At 53.9% G+C, this 16221-nt stretch overlaps 1 protein-coding gene across 1 annotated transcript; it reads left to right on the top strand.

Annotated features, from left to right (window-relative positions):
• Nucleotides 1-1037: 1037 nt before the first annotated feature.
• Nucleotides 1038-15945, top strand: PABPC1L (poly(A) binding protein cytoplasmic 1 like). Its single transcript, XM_068912088.1, has 16 exons — nucleotides 1038-1120; nucleotides 2557-2768; nucleotides 3508-3701; nucleotides 4197-4312; nucleotides 5143-5282; nucleotides 6277-6371; nucleotides 6707-6844; nucleotides 7385-7480; nucleotides 8511-8777; nucleotides 9570-9660; nucleotides 10006-10131; nucleotides 11660-11799; nucleotides 12292-12385; nucleotides 13761-13891; nucleotides 14874-14964; nucleotides 15566-15945. Exons 2-15 carry the CDS (start codon nucleotides 2576-2578, stop codon nucleotides 14955-14957), a joined length of 1905 nt encoding a protein of 634 aa, XP_068768189.1. The 5' UTR covers nucleotides 1038-1120; nucleotides 2557-2575; the 3' UTR covers nucleotides 14958-14964; nucleotides 15566-15945.
• The last annotated feature ends 276 nt before the right edge of the window (nucleotides 15946-16221 follow it).

Below are 16221 nucleotides of genomic sequence, written 5' to 3'. Positions count from 1 at the left end.
CCCAGCTGACATGTGAGAAGCTGAGACTTTTCTGAGCTGCGTTGAAGACATCTATGGCAGCACACAAGTTGCTTTTCTTGATGAGATCCAGCAGATCTGTTCAGCTGAATGGAAATATGTGACACATCCTCCTTCACTAACTTCCCCTTTAAAAGTGGAGAAGCAGAGGGAGACTGTGACTGGGGGGAAGGGAGTCTGACCGAGATGGGGAGATGCTTACCATTCAGGCCCTGCAAAGCGCTCCAGACGCTGCCCTAGGCTCCTGTGCTTACTCAGCCAGTTTCAGCTGCACAGCCAGCCGTTTAATGACAAATCCCCACCTCTTGTACATACGCTTCTATGTTCAGTGCAGCTGAGGTGTGAGCCCTCTAGATTAAGGTGACCTTGCAGCTACAACGGTTTTGTGCAGTCCAGGCAAAAGACCACGTTCTGCATGCTGTGGCCTTTGGTAGGTGTCAAGGGAGTTTGCTGTAGAGTTTGGGAGCCCACGAGCGAGTGTCTAACGCCGAGGGACTTGTAGTGAGTTGAGAATATCTTACTTGCTCCTCGCCTGCGTTTCTTAAGCAACCCCTGCAAGGAATTGCCTTCAAGAACGTGCAGGTGACTTCCTAAAGCATGTGGGTGGGACATGCAACCCTGGCAGGGTGATTGCTCTTCCGCGCCGGGCAGTAAAATGCAGTACCATTACCTTGCTCTGTTATTTTAAAACACACGAGGAAAGCAAACGCCTGCTCTAGCTTCGGTTTAGAAAAGGGGGAAATAGAGCTGCTGGCTCGCCGGGAAAACGAGCGGTGCTGATCGCAGGAAGCCTGTGAGCTCTGCAGGCGGCGGGGCGGGGGGCCGGGCTGCGGCAGGGGGCTGCGGCCGCCGCAGCGGCCCGAGCCCCGCTCCCGCCCTCTCCGCGCCCGATGCAGCCGCAGGCTGCGGAAGCGCCGCGGGGAGCCGGGCGGGCGGGGGCTGTGCGGCTCCGCCCCGGCGCGGCGGCTGCGCGGAGCCCCGCGGGGGGCGGGGGGGGGGGTCGCGGCCCGCCCCGCCCCGCCCCGGCCCGGCGCGGCAAGAGGCGGCGGCGCCGGCAGGCGGGAGCGGCGCAGCCAGCGGAGCCGCCGCCGGAGCGCTGGGCGTGAGTGCGGGGCCGGGGACCGGGCCGAGCTCCGGGATCGCTGCCGGGCCCTGGGCTCCCGCCGCGCCGAGGCCGCTTCTGCCTCCGCCGGGCCGGAGCGGCACCCGCGCCGCCCCCGGCGGCTGCCGGCCGCTCTCCGTGCGCGGAGCGGGAGCGGCTCGGCTGCTGCCCGCGCTGCTCCGCCGCCCTGCTGCAGCCGCCGCTGCTTCCCCGGCTCTCGCCCGGGCGGCCGGCCGCCTGCGTGCCAGCCCCGCGTCTCGGTGCCGGGGCGGGTTTGTGCTCGGTCCTCCCCGCTCTGCCTTTTCCCCTTCTCCTTCCTTAATCCCCTTCCCTTGCTCGCTGTCTCCGCGGGGGAAGCGCTGCGTTCGCTCTCGGGGCCCGCGGTTGTTCCGCTGCCGCCGGGCGGCGCGGCTGGGCCTGGGGCTGGGGCGCGGCCAGCGCAGCGCTGCCGCGGCCCCCTCCGCCCCCGCTGAGCCCTTCGCCGCCGCTGTGCTCGCCCGTTTATTTTGAGCGTTCATAGGACATCTTAACAACTGCCTTGGGAGCTTTAAGGCAAGAGCTCCGAAGTTTGGCTCGTAAACGTCTGGGGGTAGGGACTGCACTTCTCTCTTCCAAACAGTACCTTAGCAGATCCCAAGCAGCGACTGGCATCTTCATGCAGGGTTTTATACCCGATTAACGATAGCAAGAGACTGAATGCCACTCTTTGAGCTTTTGGGTCCTTCTCAGCAAGCTGAGATGTGGTCAAGTCAGGACGTGGTCCCTGGGAGGTCCTGAGTAAAGATGGGGGCCGTTTGCCTCGTTCTCCACCGGGATGGCTGCAGGGAGCGAGTGCTGGGGCTGGTGGCCGCAGCAGTGCGAGGAACAGCAGCGATGCAGGTGCTAGGGTTGCTCTGGGAAAGTTGGTTTCCCTTTTAGGGAACCTCCACTGAATCAAAGCAGGTCCATGTTCCTTGGATTTGCTCTGCCTGGAGACCAGGCTGGAGGAAATGGTCTAGAAGGGATTAAAATGGAAGCGTGCAGTGGGGAAGGGCTATTTACTTCTGAAGGATTGAAACTCCACTTATTTCTCTCAGTCAGTGCTTGGGTGTTGAAAGAAAGGAGTTGGTGCGTGCAGAGCACATGTTGCATCTCTGTCAGTCCCCAGGTGTCGGGGTTTGTGACTCGGGCAAATCATTCCAGCGTGGCTTTTGTACTGATATTGAAATGTCCCTGAAAAACTTGAACTGCAGTGTCCTTGGGACGTTCTTGGTTGTAACTTTGGTGGAAAATGCATGGTTCCCGTTGCTGCGGTGGGACCAACTCTGGCTTGGCCAGCAGGCAGGGATCAGCTCCAGCGGTCCGTGGTTGCTGCAAGCGATACAAAACCCCTGCTCTGCTCACACAGGAGGCTGCTGTCACTGCTCCTGAGTAACTGGGTCTGTCTTCCTTCGCAGTTAAGCTTTGTGGTCGACCATGAATGCTAGTGGCCCTGGATATCCGTTAGCCTCTCTCTACGTGGGAGACCTCCACCCAGACGTGACCGAGGCCATGCTCTATGAGAAGTTCTCGCCTGCTGGGCCAATAATGTCCATCCGCGTCTGTCGGGATGTCGCCACACGCCGGTCACTGGGCTACGCCTACATAAACTTCCAGCAGCCTGCAGATGGTACGCTCTGTGTAATGCAAACCTGATGGTGATACTCCTTTACAACTGGGGGTTTGGGGTGATGCGAGAGAGGGAAGGACGGATTGTGGAAAAAGGAGGATGTGGTGGTTGACCTGGATGCTGATCCCAATGGCTGCTAGCACTTCTGCCCTTCCCTGGGCAGCCTGCTAGTGTGCCGTCTCACAGCCGTGGAGAGGTGAGACCCCTCTTCTCAACACCACTCCTAGCGGCAAGGACCGTTCTCGCAAGTAACTGCAGCGATGCTGAAGTGAACGGCAAAAAACTCAAAAGCTGTTGCATTTTAGAGTGAGATAGCAGTAGTGGGAAGGTGGTAGGCTAGTTGCCCTGGAGACCAAAATCCATTACTTTGTAAAGCACCGACGTCTTGGGCAGCTGCCAAACTTGAAATTGCAGTGAAATAAATGAGGCTGCGGGAGTCTGATGTGCTTTGTCCATTATTACCGGAAAAGCTGAGAATGAAAAGAGGTGGTGTGGCTGGTGGTGTGGAGGTGATGAGAGCCGACCCCCTGCCCGGCACCGCTGCCAGTGTTTCTGGAACGGGCAGTGCTAAGTTTGTCAAATTGCCTCTCTGGTTTAAGTTAAACTTCTGCCCAGCAGGATCCCTGATTCTCACGTCTGTCTCAGCTGCTGCAAGATGTGGACAGGGATGTGTCTGTACTGTGTTCCCCTCTCCCCTTATGTTTACTTTCTTGCTATCAAACATGCATGTTTCTGCCAGCTGAGCGAGCCCTGGACACCATGAATTTTGAAGTGATCAAAGGCCGGCCCATTCGAATCATGTGGTCCCAGCGAGACCCCGGGCTCAGGAAGTCGGGGGTGGGAAACGTCTTCATCAAGAACCTGGATGACTCCATTGATAACAAAGCCTTGTACGATACGTTCTCGGCTTTCGGAAATATCCTGTCTTGCAAGGTAGGTGTGTGGGGGAGTGTGCATACTGCAAAAAAACCCCAAGATTTCCCTACAGGACTTTTCTAAATATTCTTGGCAGCATCTTCCAACCATTTGAAATTTATGTGTTCTTGTTTCACTTCCTTTAAATTCCCACCCTCTGCCTGAAGAGAAGCCAAAAGTATCTGTATTTTACATGGGAAAGGGTGGCTTTGGTTTTTTTCCTGGTCCTTGTACAAGAAGGCTATGTGTCCTTCTGAGCTCTGTGTGTCGATGGCGCTTGGGCCTCAGCTAGCCAGAAGCTCTTAGGTACAATATAAAACGCTCCTGCTGCTGGAAGCTGAGCGCATGTGTCCCAGGAGGGCTTCTGGGCTTTGGTGAGATGTCAGGGAGGCTGACCGCCTCTTGAAGAGGAGGGTGGATTTTCCTGGAACTTGCTCATGCCCAACGTGGGCAAAGCCAGCGTGTGTGTCTCTTCCCTGCCCCCCCCTCACTCTCCTTGCTCTGCTTTTGTAGGTGGTTTGTGATGAAAATGGATCCCGTGGTTACGGCTTTGTTCACTTTGAGACCCACGAGGCAGCAACTCGAGCCATTGAGACCATGAATGGGATGCTGCTCAATGACCGGAAGGTGTAAGTGGAGGAGGAGTGTCTCCATGGGTCTGCCCTTGGCGCTGATCTCCTTGCTGGGTCTGGTTGCTAGGCACATGCTCAGGGAGCGAACGTGTGCCCTGCAAAGGCTGCTGCTGTTTCTGCCTCCTGCTTCTTTCTGCTTCCCATCTCTTTGCTTCCCCTTTTTCGCTCTTCCCCATTGAGCTGCTTCAGCTCCTGAGCACCAAGTCATTCATAGTTAATGTTGATGTGAGCGCATAGCGGTTTGGAGCCCTTCCACCAAGGGGAAGGACTCCAACCTGGGGCTGTGTTTTATTGCCGAGGCAGCATAATAAATGCCCACAAAGCAGCACTGGTCTTAATTCTCAGCTATCGAGGTCAGATAGTCTGGGGTAGGAAGAGGTTTCAGTGTTCTTTGGCCCTCTGCCTACATTACATCATCTTTGATTTCATGGGCTGCTTCTATAAGTCTCCTCCTCCACCAGGGCAAGCAGCTGTCCAAGGGACCTGGAGATACCTTGGAAGAAGAGACCTGGTGCGTGGTGGCATTTCTTTGGGCCCTTTGGGGTCTCCTGGAGGGAGAGCCTCCAGCTGCTTCTGGAGTGGGCTACTCCCTTTATTAGCACTCTCCCTGTTTCAGTAGTGCCAAGTGGCGTCAGTGTAGGGGAGGACGCCCAGGCGAGACCTGCTGGAGGTGCTGGATACAAAAGACATGGTGAATTACCAATGACCAAACCACTGCCAACAGTGGCGGGGTCTCTCCTGGCCTGTACTGAGACAGATGCCCTGTGTCTGTCCTGTCTCTGCAGAGACTATGAAGGGTTTCATGTTCCTTTGCTTGCTTTCTGCAGATTTGTTGGCCATTTTAAATCCCGCAAAGAGCGTGAGGCGGAGTTTGGGGCTAGGGCAATGGAATTCACCAATGTCTACATCAAAAACTTTGGGGATGACATGGATGATGACAGACTGCGGGAGATATTCTCCAAGTTTGGTGAGTACAGTTGCTGGAGCAAAACATCCTAATGTCTGGCAAACTGGAGTTGGGGCAGCTGCAAAGAAGGACAAGGGAGAGTGCTTGATTGAATAAAGGGCCCCTTCTCTTGGTTTTTGTGATCTGATTTACTTAACCACCACATAGCCAAAGGACTACAGGTACTTACATTGTCAGGATGCTACGTGCCCTTTCCTGCTGCGGTGGAGGATAGCTTGTACTGGGTGCCATCCCTAAACAAGTTCTTACATTCTTGGGTAAGAAAAGTTTCTTGAAATGTGCTTGAAACCAGCATACAGTCTGGTTAGAGGAGCCCTAGGAATAAGAGCTGCTGAGTCCGAATTTAAAGCAAAAGTTGCTTTTTCAGTTCAGTCCCCTAATGGGGGATGTCCCTTAGGAAAGGGTTTAGAGCTGTGCCAATGCACAAACCATGCTGTCCTCGCTTGACTGGCGCTAGCTCAGATGCATTGGGTGCATGTGAAGGTACTCACAAGTTACATGTTCACGTGTTAAGGACATGAGAGTATCTGGGTTGGTTTGTTGGCCAAAGAAACTGAAATGCCAACGTGTGGTCAGTATTACACAGGCTTCTAGCATTAAAAACAGAGCATGGACCTTTCATTTTGGTGCCTCCTGCAAGAGGGTTTCTAAGCAACAGATGTGTTGTCTGCCCCTCACTTGACCCCACAACCCCTTTTGGGGCCTGGCTGCCCTGCCAGCCCCTGTACCTCCCAAATGCTGCCCTTGTCCTGCTGATGAGGGGTTATCTCCACTGCAACATGCAGCCTCCCTCTTCCACATCAGAGTGGCTTATCCAGCCAGTTATCCCGCTCTTCTGCGCTGCCACAGCCCTCCTCTCTCCTTGCTGGCCTGGCTTCTCGTGATGGCTCTGCTTGTGGCTCCATCATGGGCTCTGTGCGCCTGCCGCGTCCCCTCGGTGGGGGGGGGAGGGGGGGTGCCCTTCTTCAGTCTGGATATTTTCTTTCTGTTGTAGGAAAGACACTAAGTGTTAAAGTCATGATGGACAACACTGGCCGCTCAAAGGGCTTTGGATTTGTCAACTTTGAGAAGCATGAGGAAGCCCAGAAGGCAAGAGATTCCTTGCTATGGAGAGTCAATCAGCAGCTCCTCTGCTGTCTGTGCTGTCTCGGCAGAGCAGTGCCCTGAGCTTGTCACCTGCTAGGATGCCACTGCCTACTGGTGTCCTAGGGTGGAAAGTTGACTGGCTTCTTGCTTGTCTGGTTATCAGTATTGGCAAGGGTGTCTGGATGGGCAGACCCTGCCTGGGCAAGTCCTCGCAGTGGGAGGAGTTGCTGCTCCACAAGAGTAAAGTTGCGGTGGGGCCAGGTTGCGGTGGTGGTTGAAGAGGAGGGCTGGGTATGGCGGCTTCCCGCTGTGCTCAGAGCTGTTCCCTCCACTGGCAGGCCGTGGCTGACATGAACGGGAAGGAGATCAACGGGCGGTTGGTGTATGTGGGCCGAGCCCAGAAGCGTCTGGAGCGCCAGAGCGAGCTGAAACGGAAGTTCGAGCAGATCAAGCAGGAGAGAGTGAGCAGGTACCAGGTAAGGGGAGGAGAGCAGAGCTGCTTTGCCCTGCAGGTTCCCACTAAGGACATCTACTGGGCCTTGGCAAATATCTTCAGCTTTGAGACAGTTTCGGGCTGTCCTGCCCAGATCTGTGTGCTGGGTCACTTATGCAATAAAACAGACTAGTCGGGCTATAGGGAAGCAGTACTGGGAAGAGACCTCTAAACGCAGGATGATGTTGGCAGACAAACAAAGAGGTAGTCTTTTTTCCAGGAATTAAAGTATTCCTTTAGAAATTAGGAGGCTTCCAGAGGTTCTGGATCAATTTTATTGCAACAGTCTGAACCCCATTCATTCAGAGCATCTCACTGATGAGCAAAGCATGGGTGCAGTCTTGGCTCCTCTTCTGCAAGTGAGTGACTTCCCTGTGACTCCGGAGAGGGTGTATTTGTGGGTTGTCCCACCCTTAGGCTAAGCTGCTGATAGTACCTGCATCAGCTTCAAAAACTACTGTAAACTTTGGGAGCCTGCTGTACTTCTGGGGGTAACCCAAGCTGCTTTTCTGCCTGTTTGCAGGGGGTCAACTTGTATGTGAAGAACCTGGATGACGGAATAGATGATGAGAGGCTGAGGAAGGAGTTTTCTCCGTACGGCACTATCACCAGCGCAAAGGTGAGAGCGCTGGGCTGTCACTAGGGCTCCTGGGGATGCGCTAGCCGTTGTGCTCAGCCCTTCACAACGCCCTTTAAAAAGGAATTATCATCCTGCTGAGTTATAATTCCCCACTGATGGTTTGTACCTCAAGCCAAGTATGAAGGATCATGTGTCGCTTGTATCCAACTCTGCTTTGAAGTTTATTAATTCAAAGAGCCTTCGTAATGTTACTGAGTTAACCTAGGCCTGAAGAATTACAGGATATGGGACCTTAAAGTCAAGTCGTTCTGAATACTGCACAGCTTCTCATGTAGTTCAGGAGCAAGGTGACATTTGTACAAATAGAAATGATTCAAAAGCCAGCTTGATCTAGGGAGAGCAGAGTTTTCCTGACTGACGGACTGGCGTTTTGGTTTCTGGGAAAATGCAAAAGTGTCAGTCTTGCTGCCAAAGTGCTTTTCTAGAAGGCTGTGCGTGTGGGTGCAGAGGAATAATTTGGCTTTAAGGTCAAGTACCTGTCAACTATGAGAAACGCATGCTATGTTTGGCCCTCAAGCAGGACATGGTGCTGCATTGACCCATAACCCTTCTTCCAAAGGCATTAGGTGCTAGAGCATTGCTGGCCTGGGGGTCTGACAGGGCTTTGGCACAGCCTGTGAAAGATCACGGGTTGCAGATCTCAGGCTGGCCCAGGCCCCAGCATCTTTGTTTTAGCAAATGAATGTGTTCCATCTGAGCAAACTCTCCCCTTGCCCTGCAGAAGTTTCTGCAAGCCGCAGTGGGCATAGCCCCTGCCAGCCTCACGCAGCCGAGCTAGGAGCTGAGCCCCACGACAGCTCCGTGTCGAGCTGTCTCGTCCTGGTTGTGGCAGATGCAGTTGGGTGCCTGTTGCTTGTGCCCCAGCTCGGAGATGCCACTGCCAGCCTGGCACGGGAGAGGCTGGTCCCCTCTCGTGCTAGAGGCCGCGTGTCCCCCTGACTGCGCCGTGCTTCGCGGGTGGTGTGTGGTGATCTGTGCACTTAGCTGTGTTGTTCTAATCCAATTTTAGGTGATGACAGAGGGTGGACACAGCAAAGGGTTTGGGTTTGTATGTTTTTCCTCCCCAGAAGAGGCTACCAAGGCCGTGACAGAAATGAATGGACGGATCGTTAGCACTAAGCCTCTCTACGTTGCACTTGCACAAAGAAAAGAAGAGCGGAAAGCAATTCTCACCAACCAGTATATGCAGAGATTAGCCACCATGAGGGCCCTGCCTGGCCCTCTCCTTGGCTCCTTCCAGCCTCCAGCGGGGTACTTCCTACCCCCCATCCCTCAGGTGAGTCCCTGCTTGCGTTTCTGAATGGCAGCCTCAGCATGGGGACCCAAATTTGCCAAGGGCTGGAGGCAGTGAGTTTTGGCAGAACAGAGTACCTGAACAGAAGAATGTGCTGAGAAGACAAAGGTGGCTCCAACCTGTCTGAGCTCAGCTGGTCTTTCCCGTTGGTGTTTCACCCTGACCTGCAGCACGCTGCTCTGAAGTATAACCACTTCTCATTAGAACTATCCTGGTCTCCTGATGGAGATGTAGGTCCAATGTCCTCATCTCACCTGGCCTCCTTGATTAACTGATGGCTTCTGGTGTGCACTGTGCTGCACAGGCTCTTCTTGGGCCAAGGAGCATATTCCATTTTGCACAGGCCTGGAGTGCCTGTTGGCTTGGTACAGTCCCAGGCTTCAGAGTAAGATTTCCAGATTTCCAGAAAGGCTTGTGGTTTGTGGGTGATCTGAGCAATGGTCTGGGCATTTAGTAGTCTGTTGCCTGCTTATCATAGGAGGGTGCAGAGAAATGTGGTAGAAAGGCAGGAGCGTGGGGAAAGAGTATCCTAATGAAATTGGAGGAGCGAGAAGGGTTATAGAGGTACGAAAGCACACAGGGAGGAGATAAATGGAATTGCTGGAAGGAGTCCAGGCAGCAGGACTGGAAGTGGGTCTTTAAAATACTGCAGCATGCTGTGGAGCATGGTCTTGACCGTGCTGTCCATCTGTGGTGGCTGCTGAGACGCTCTGCGTTGGGTCTGACTTGCCTCTGCTCACAAGGCACCTTGGATAACACGTTCTTCTTTCATAGCCACAAACCAGGGCTACTTTCTACAGTCCCAGCCCAGTTGTCCCTGTCCGTCCTGCCACTCGTTGGAGTGCACAGCCCTCCAGGCCTCCCTGTGAGTGAGTCTGTCTCTCCCTGTGGGCTCTAGGTGTGTGTAGAGCAGAGCTGCTTCCAGTCTGGTTTCTCTCTGGTTCTCTGGTGTTGGGCTAGTTTAGGGATTGAGGTCTCTCTATAAATGGCACAAAAACATGTAGCTGTGGGAAACTGTTGCCTGGAGAGCTGTCAGGTGTCTTGGTGCATGGTCGCTGGTGACAGGCACGGCGGGGAAGAGCAGTTTGGGTTGACCCCGGAGACAGGGCAGTCCCACAATTTCCCCAGCCAGTAGGTGCCTCCCAGCGTGTTTTTTCCCGTGCCTCTGCCACTAGGGAGCTTTGTTAACTGTGCTCGCTCTCTACAGCAGCGTATCCTGCAGCTACCCCGATCCTGAGGGCTGCCGCACCGCCCCGGCGCCTGCTGTCCAACATCAGCACCATGAGACAGGCATCCACCCAAGTGCCTCGCGTGCCCCCCCAGGCCCAGAGAGTGGGTGAGTGGAAGAAGGACCTGGCTTGGACTTGGCCGTAGTGGATACGCGTTGGCAAGGGTGTTTGCTGCAAGCTCGTGTCCGCCTCCGAAGATGGATCAGTTTATGTGATCGTTCATGAAGGAGTCCAGATGGTGCCCTGTGTCGTGGGACTGGAGCAGAGTCTGTAGTAAATGTGTGCAACTTTGGGGGAAGGTTGTGGTCTTGCAGGTAATGGAACAGGTCTGTGATATGCCAACTGGTCTTGTTTGATGCTGCTCCTTGAGTGCATTCATTAAAGATGATGGTGTAGCTATGGTGGTCTAGATGGTGTTCAGACTAAGGCTGAGAGAAACAACCTGTGGAAAGACCTCCTGGACTAAAGTGAAGGCTCTTATTTGCTCTGGCTGAACAGCTGCCAAGGTTGTGCGACTCCAATAAAGCATGTTCATGTTAGGTGTTTGGGGCTATGGTCTGAAAAGCAGATCTTGCTGACGTCTCCCCAGTGCCTTGCTCTGGTGCAGCTGTCCCTGTGTGACCAAAGTGCCAAACTAGGAATGTCCCGTCCATCCTGCCAGCAGGACACGGCTGTGCTTTTCCCCTTTCTACCCTGTTACTTTTCTGCTGTTTGTGTTAGCTTGAGTGATGAGGAGGCTTACTGAGCCCCGTAGGCCCAGATCAGAGGATGTGTGCAAGTAGGTTGCTGCTCTTCCTGTCTCCTCTGCAGGCAGGATTTGAGGGGAGGCATAAGTAGTGCGAGGTAGAGGCTGCATGCATGGTGAGCAGGTAAAAGCCTGAGGTCCCCCGAAAGGTGGGACCATCTTTTTGGGGGGAGGGGGGGAAGAACCTTACAGCTGTTCCATCTTTGTGCAATTTAGCCCAACTTTTCTTTTTGGCATCAAGCCTTTTATTGAAGCAAGCAGGGTGGGCACCAGAGAGGGTGTTCTGCCAGGTCCCCACAGCCGAGGGGCTGCTGGAGGGAGGGTGCCGGGGTTTTCCCCGATGACTTGGGCATTGTCTGGTTACAGACTGCGCTGCTGCTGCTCTCCTTGGGAGCTGGGTGGTTTTATTGCTGTGTTAAATTGAACGTTGCCTGTTGATGTCCTCAGTTGTTCCTTTTCTCCTTTTTTTCCCGTTTTTTTTTTTTCTTTTTTTCCTCTGACTTCACCTCCCCGCAAAAGGGAAGCAAGCCTGGGCTGGTGGCAGGGAGAACAGGAGCATTTGTTTGGCTGTTGCATCTCAGTCCTCCGTGGGGCACTGGCCTGTCCTTTGGCTTCTTAAGTAGATGGATGTTTCTCTAGGCGAGATGACAAGGCGTAGGTGTCTCCGCCAGCTCTCCCTCTACTCAAAGCCAAGCAACGCCAGGGTCCAGCGGGCAGGACAGTGTCCTGCTTGCCCTGATGGAGCAGCTTGTGGGCTGCTGTGGGCCCGAGAGGGGAGCTTTAGGCCATCTCGCTGAGCGCGTTGCCCTCGTGGCTTTGGCGTGTTAAGTCTTGGCGCAGATGTGTATTTAACTGGCCCTTCCTTACAAGCGTTCCCCTCTCCGTTGCAGCCAACATAGGGACCCAGACAGTCAGTGCTCGAGTACCCTCCTCGCCCACCCTGCCGCGGGGCGCGCAGCACTACAAGTACTCCTCGGCCGTGAGGAACGTCCAGCCGATGGGGAGCGTGGCGTCCGCGTCGGCTCAGCAGGTAACGGCTTCGCAGGCTTCGCCTTCGGTGCGGCGATCGCCAGGTGTGGCTGGCCCCGCTCGGGTGAGCGGGATAGATTTCGACCTCCGCCCCAGCCCTAGGGAGCCCCGTGGCTCTGTTCATCATCGGTGCCACGGGGACTTTCCCCGGGGGCTGCCTGCGTAGCTGGGCTGAAGCATCCAGGTCCTGCAGCTGTGTAACTGATGTTTGGCTCAGGTTTTCCTGAAAGCTGGAGTTTGGATACAAAAAGACAGCAACAGGGCCTGCATCAGCAGCTCTGAGAGGTGAAACGCCCCATTGCATTTGGGGCCCAGCGCTGTTCCTGCAGAGAGCTAGATGCTAGGGTAACGCAGCAGCTCTGTCCTGCCTGCCGTCTGGCTTTCTGCAACGGCTCTCTGCAGCCCTTGTCACGCAGTAACCCCAGCGCATGCCAGCTAGCTTGCAGACTGTTCCCAGCCTTTCTGACTGCTGTTCTTTGTGGTTTTTATCCAGGTCGGAGAGCCTGCTGTGCATATTCAGGGGCAGGAGCCACTGACAGCATCCATGCTTGCAGCAGCCCCTCCTCAGGAGCAGAAGCAAATGATAGGTGGGTGCTGCTGCTGCTCTGCTGGAGGGGGCCCTGGGGCAGCTCCAGCTGCCCAAGTGCAGCGCTGTGCGTGCCAGGCCTGTGGGATATGTAGACTTGCATGTACCAGGGAAAACTGAGCTGCTAAGAGAAGCTGTAAGCCTTCATAGGACTGCTCTGATATTGTACTGCTTTTAAAAAAAAAAAAAAAAAAAAAGGTCCAGGCTGGATAGGGAGGACTGGAGAAAGCCAAACAGCTCCCCAGCTGTATTAGCCACCTGGCAGTGAGAACAGCGCCTGCCAAGCTGTACAGCAGGGGCAGAGCTCTATCCTGCCGGTGCTGCCTGGTGACGTGAGAGTGTTGGAGACTCTCTGGAAACTCTGAGCCGTGCTGCATTGCTGCTGTCAGGAGCAGATGAACAGCTCGGTCAGGCAGGTGTGGGTCAGCTCAGCTGCCTGTGCCCGGCGGAGGCCTCTGCGGCAGCCCTTGGGCTCTGGGTGGTGGCTGCCTCGCTGCTGACAGCGCAGCTGGTGTCTGCGGCGCGGGAGCTGGAGCGTTCCTGTTGCTGCAGGGAGGTTTCCTTGCTCTCTGCCTGCCTTGGGCATTTGCCCAGGCAAAAAAATAGAGCAGGTCATGAACCAGTTCTTCTCCGCCTAGGAAGAAAGCACTCCTGCCAAAACAGGCCCCCTCGTGTGCATCCTGGCAGGCAGGCACAGGCTGCATTGGCCACTCGGCTCTGCCCCCTTCGAGGGTGGCCTGATGTCCCGTTCCCCAGCTCAGCGCAAGCTCTGCTCCCACGACAAACGCCTGCTGCTGTCTGCTTTCACCCAGCAGCATCTACCTCTGCAGATGCTCTCTGCACTGGGCAAGCTGAAACACCAGCCCCCTCTGCCCAGGAGAGGCCTGGGAGCAGAGTAGTTTTGGGGGGAAGGAGGCGGCATGTACTATGCTACAGCAGGGCATCTTGGTCCCATGCAAAGCTGCATGTGGTAGGGAACCCTGCAGTGATGCAACGCGTGTGCCAGAGGCTGGGATTGCCGGGAGGAGGGCAGCTTGCACAGCCCTTGCCTACTCCAAGCTGCTGCCTTTCCTCCTCCCCACCAGCTTCCTAGTATAAATGCTTTCTCATAAGCCTGAGCAGTAAGTAGGGCTACCTCTCCCACTTGCAAGGGGGTGAGTCAGTGGGACTGGTAGTTTTTTGCCTGGAGAGTGCTGCTGCAATGTGCTGGAGTAAGTTTGCTTGTGAGCAGTGGTTTTCCCCATCTGTGTCCCCCTTAAGGTGAAAGGGCAGAGCTGGAGCGCTGCTGGGAGGGCAGGAGGGCTTGCGTTGGGTTTGAGATTGCCGGACAGCACTTGCATAGCGCTTGCTGACATCCTTGCTGGTGTCTGGAGCAGGTGAGCGCCTCTACCCTCTGATCCACGCGATGCATGCCTCGCTGGCTGGCAAGATCACTGGGATGCTGCTGGAGATAGACAACTCTGAGTTGCTGCTTCTCCTGGAGTCCCCGGATTCCCTGCGCTCCAAGGTAGGAGGCACTCGGCACCTGAACTAATCACATCCCAAAGGACAAAGCGTATGCTGCTGTGAGCAGTAAACAAAATGATTTTTTTGGAGAGAAGATGGGCTGAGGATGTTCGTGTCCATAAAAGGACAGCTGCTTGCTCTTTCTAAAGCAAGAGATGAAGAGCAAAAATGAACCCCGCTTGACGGCCCCACATGCAAGGGTGCCATAAGGGTGCCCACCCTTCTCCAGCAAAAGGAGATGCTTGGAGCAGCCCTCTGAAAATTTGGGCCTAGCTCTTGAGAGTGGTTGGGAGGTGGGTAGGAATTGAGAGGGGAAGGGTGGGGTGAGCGTTGCTCCCTGGATTGAGATAGAGATGCTCTTCTTCCTGAGGAATAAGACAGGTGAATGCTGCCTCTCTGCAGCCCTTCTTCACTTTCCTCCCTCTTCCTGGGGAAGAGTTAGCTTCTGGTTCCCGTCAAAACATTCACTGGGAATTGACTGCACGTTCTTGTTGCTGCTTGGAGGCAGGATTCACTTTTACCCTTTCGTTGTCACTCTTCAGAAGAGCCTGGGCTTTGCTGGGTGGTGTCAGGCAGCTTCATCTATTCAGCATTTGATTTCTTTCTGGCTGCTTCCTAGTCCTATAGAAAAAGGAGAAATGCCTTAGCGTTTCCTTAGAGAGGAAACAGAAAAGGTCTGTGGGCTGATTCTTCTCCTGGTAGAAGCAGCAGGCTTTGGTTTTAGCTGCTCCGAAAGATGTTTGTCGTAGCCCTGGCTTAGAGAGGCAGAACTCTGTAGACTTTGGCTTGGATGTTGGTTCCCCATGGTGATTACAGGAGTCCTGGCTTTGCTTTAAACTTCAATTGTGGGCAAATAGCTTCGGCACTAAGAGTGTGTGTGTGGCCCACAGGGGGAACCTGCAATATTGCGTTTCTTGTGCAGTGCACCCGTAATGTTGGAGCAGCTAAACTTTTTTCCCCCAACTTGTGCTCTGTTTTGTAAGATCGAGGAAGCTGTCGCTGTTCTCCAAGCGCACCAGGCTACTGAGACATCCCACAAGAGCAGCACTGCAGCGTTCCTGCAGTGACCCGCCGGTAGGTGCGAGGAGCCGTACGGGAGCTGGCGCGTGCCGTGCGCTCAGGGGTGCGTGGTTGCTGATTCTGGGCTTCTTGTCCAGACCAACTAAGCCTTGAAGAGCAATATAAGTATTTTTGTCTGCAATATTCTCCTTAACCCATTTAATTCACCTTTTATTTTCCATGATTGTACTGCAGAGACACAGTTCTGCATGAATGCTTTTCCTATGTAGACAAGCTGTGAACCCAGGAAGGAAGACAGGAAAGGATATTGCTTTTCTGTAGGTCTAGTGAGGACTGACACAATTTCTTCTGGGATTTCCCAATGTTGTTGCAGAGTCTTGTCAGTCAGTGTCACTGTAAAGGTTGGAGCCCCTCTGTGGGATTGAACCCATCCTTCCAGCAGAAGTCAGCTCTCCTGATCAATGACAAGCAATTAAAACTCACGTGCCCCTCACATCCTCAAAGACAATGCGTTCCTGGCTTAACACACAGTTTCCTTGTGATCACAAATCAAGTGTGGAGCTGACTTCTGCCTGGGCTAGACTGTTACTCTAACAGTTGAAAATTGCATATGAGTGGTGGGGTTTTTTTGGTTTTTGTTTTTTGTTTCCTTTAGACTTAAGGACTGAGAAAGCCTTGAACACTGCCTTTGAAGACAAAACAGCAGCAACCTCACCATGTTTGTCGGAATGATGTCTGCACTGTTACCCTGGTTTGTCTTTGATGCCCTGTCCTATTTTTTTGCGTGCGCGTCATAAACCTTGCAGAATTGCTCCCTCCCTGCAGAAGAACTATGCCTGTATAAGAACTCCCAAGTTAATTCTCCTCTTGCCACTGAAAGCAGCCTGTGAAATACAATGTGGAACCCAGCCTGGTTCAGTTGTCCAGGAAATGACAAGTGCTGATGAGTCATCATTTTTAGTGAATGTATTGGGTTCTGTAGTTTTATTTGTTCCAGTAGCTGACACTAATAAAGAACTAATACTTCCACCCCTCAAGTGTATGGCTCAGTTTCCTTTGCAAAGAGACATATGCTTTGTCTCTGTTTCATGCAGGTGGAGAGAGGGGCTTATGTCAAGCTGCTGCCATGGTGGTGTCTGAAGCCTGTGATGGTGGCTGGGCTCCAGCCCTGAGAGCTGGCTAGGTGATAGGAAATGATATGTAGGTTTAAATGAACAAGTCACCAAACTAACAGGTTTTCTTAATTTCCTTTTAAAAGGCATCATCTTTGTGTGGTTTTCCTTTGGTAATAGACCTTTTATGCCTGCAGGA

The sequence above is a fragment of the Struthio camelus genome, chromosome 18, assembly GCF_040807025.1.
Source record: "Struthio camelus isolate bStrCam1 chromosome 18, bStrCam1.hap1, whole genome shotgun sequence".
Classification (NCBI taxonomy): domain Eukaryota; kingdom Metazoa; phylum Chordata; class Aves; order Struthioniformes; family Struthionidae; genus Struthio; species Struthio camelus.
The sequence above is the reverse complement of the archived record's forward strand: the minus strand, read 5'-3'. Positions and strand labels throughout refer to the sequence as shown.

Excerpts from the sequence above, each read along its gene's own strand:
- PABPC1L (XM_068912088.1), top strand. The coding sequence starts at position 2,576 with ATGAATGCTAGTGGCCCTGGATATCCGTTAGCCTCTCTCTACGTGGGA. Across the intron at positions 5,283-6,276 it reads GGAGATATTCTCCAAGTTTG|GAAAGACACTAAGTGTTAAA; the intron begins GTGAGTACAGTT and ends TTTCTGTTGTAG. Across the intron at positions 6,372-6,706 it reads AGCATGAGGAAGCCCAGAAG|GCCGTGGCTGACATGAACGG; the intron begins GCAAGAGATTCC and ends CTCCACTGGCAG.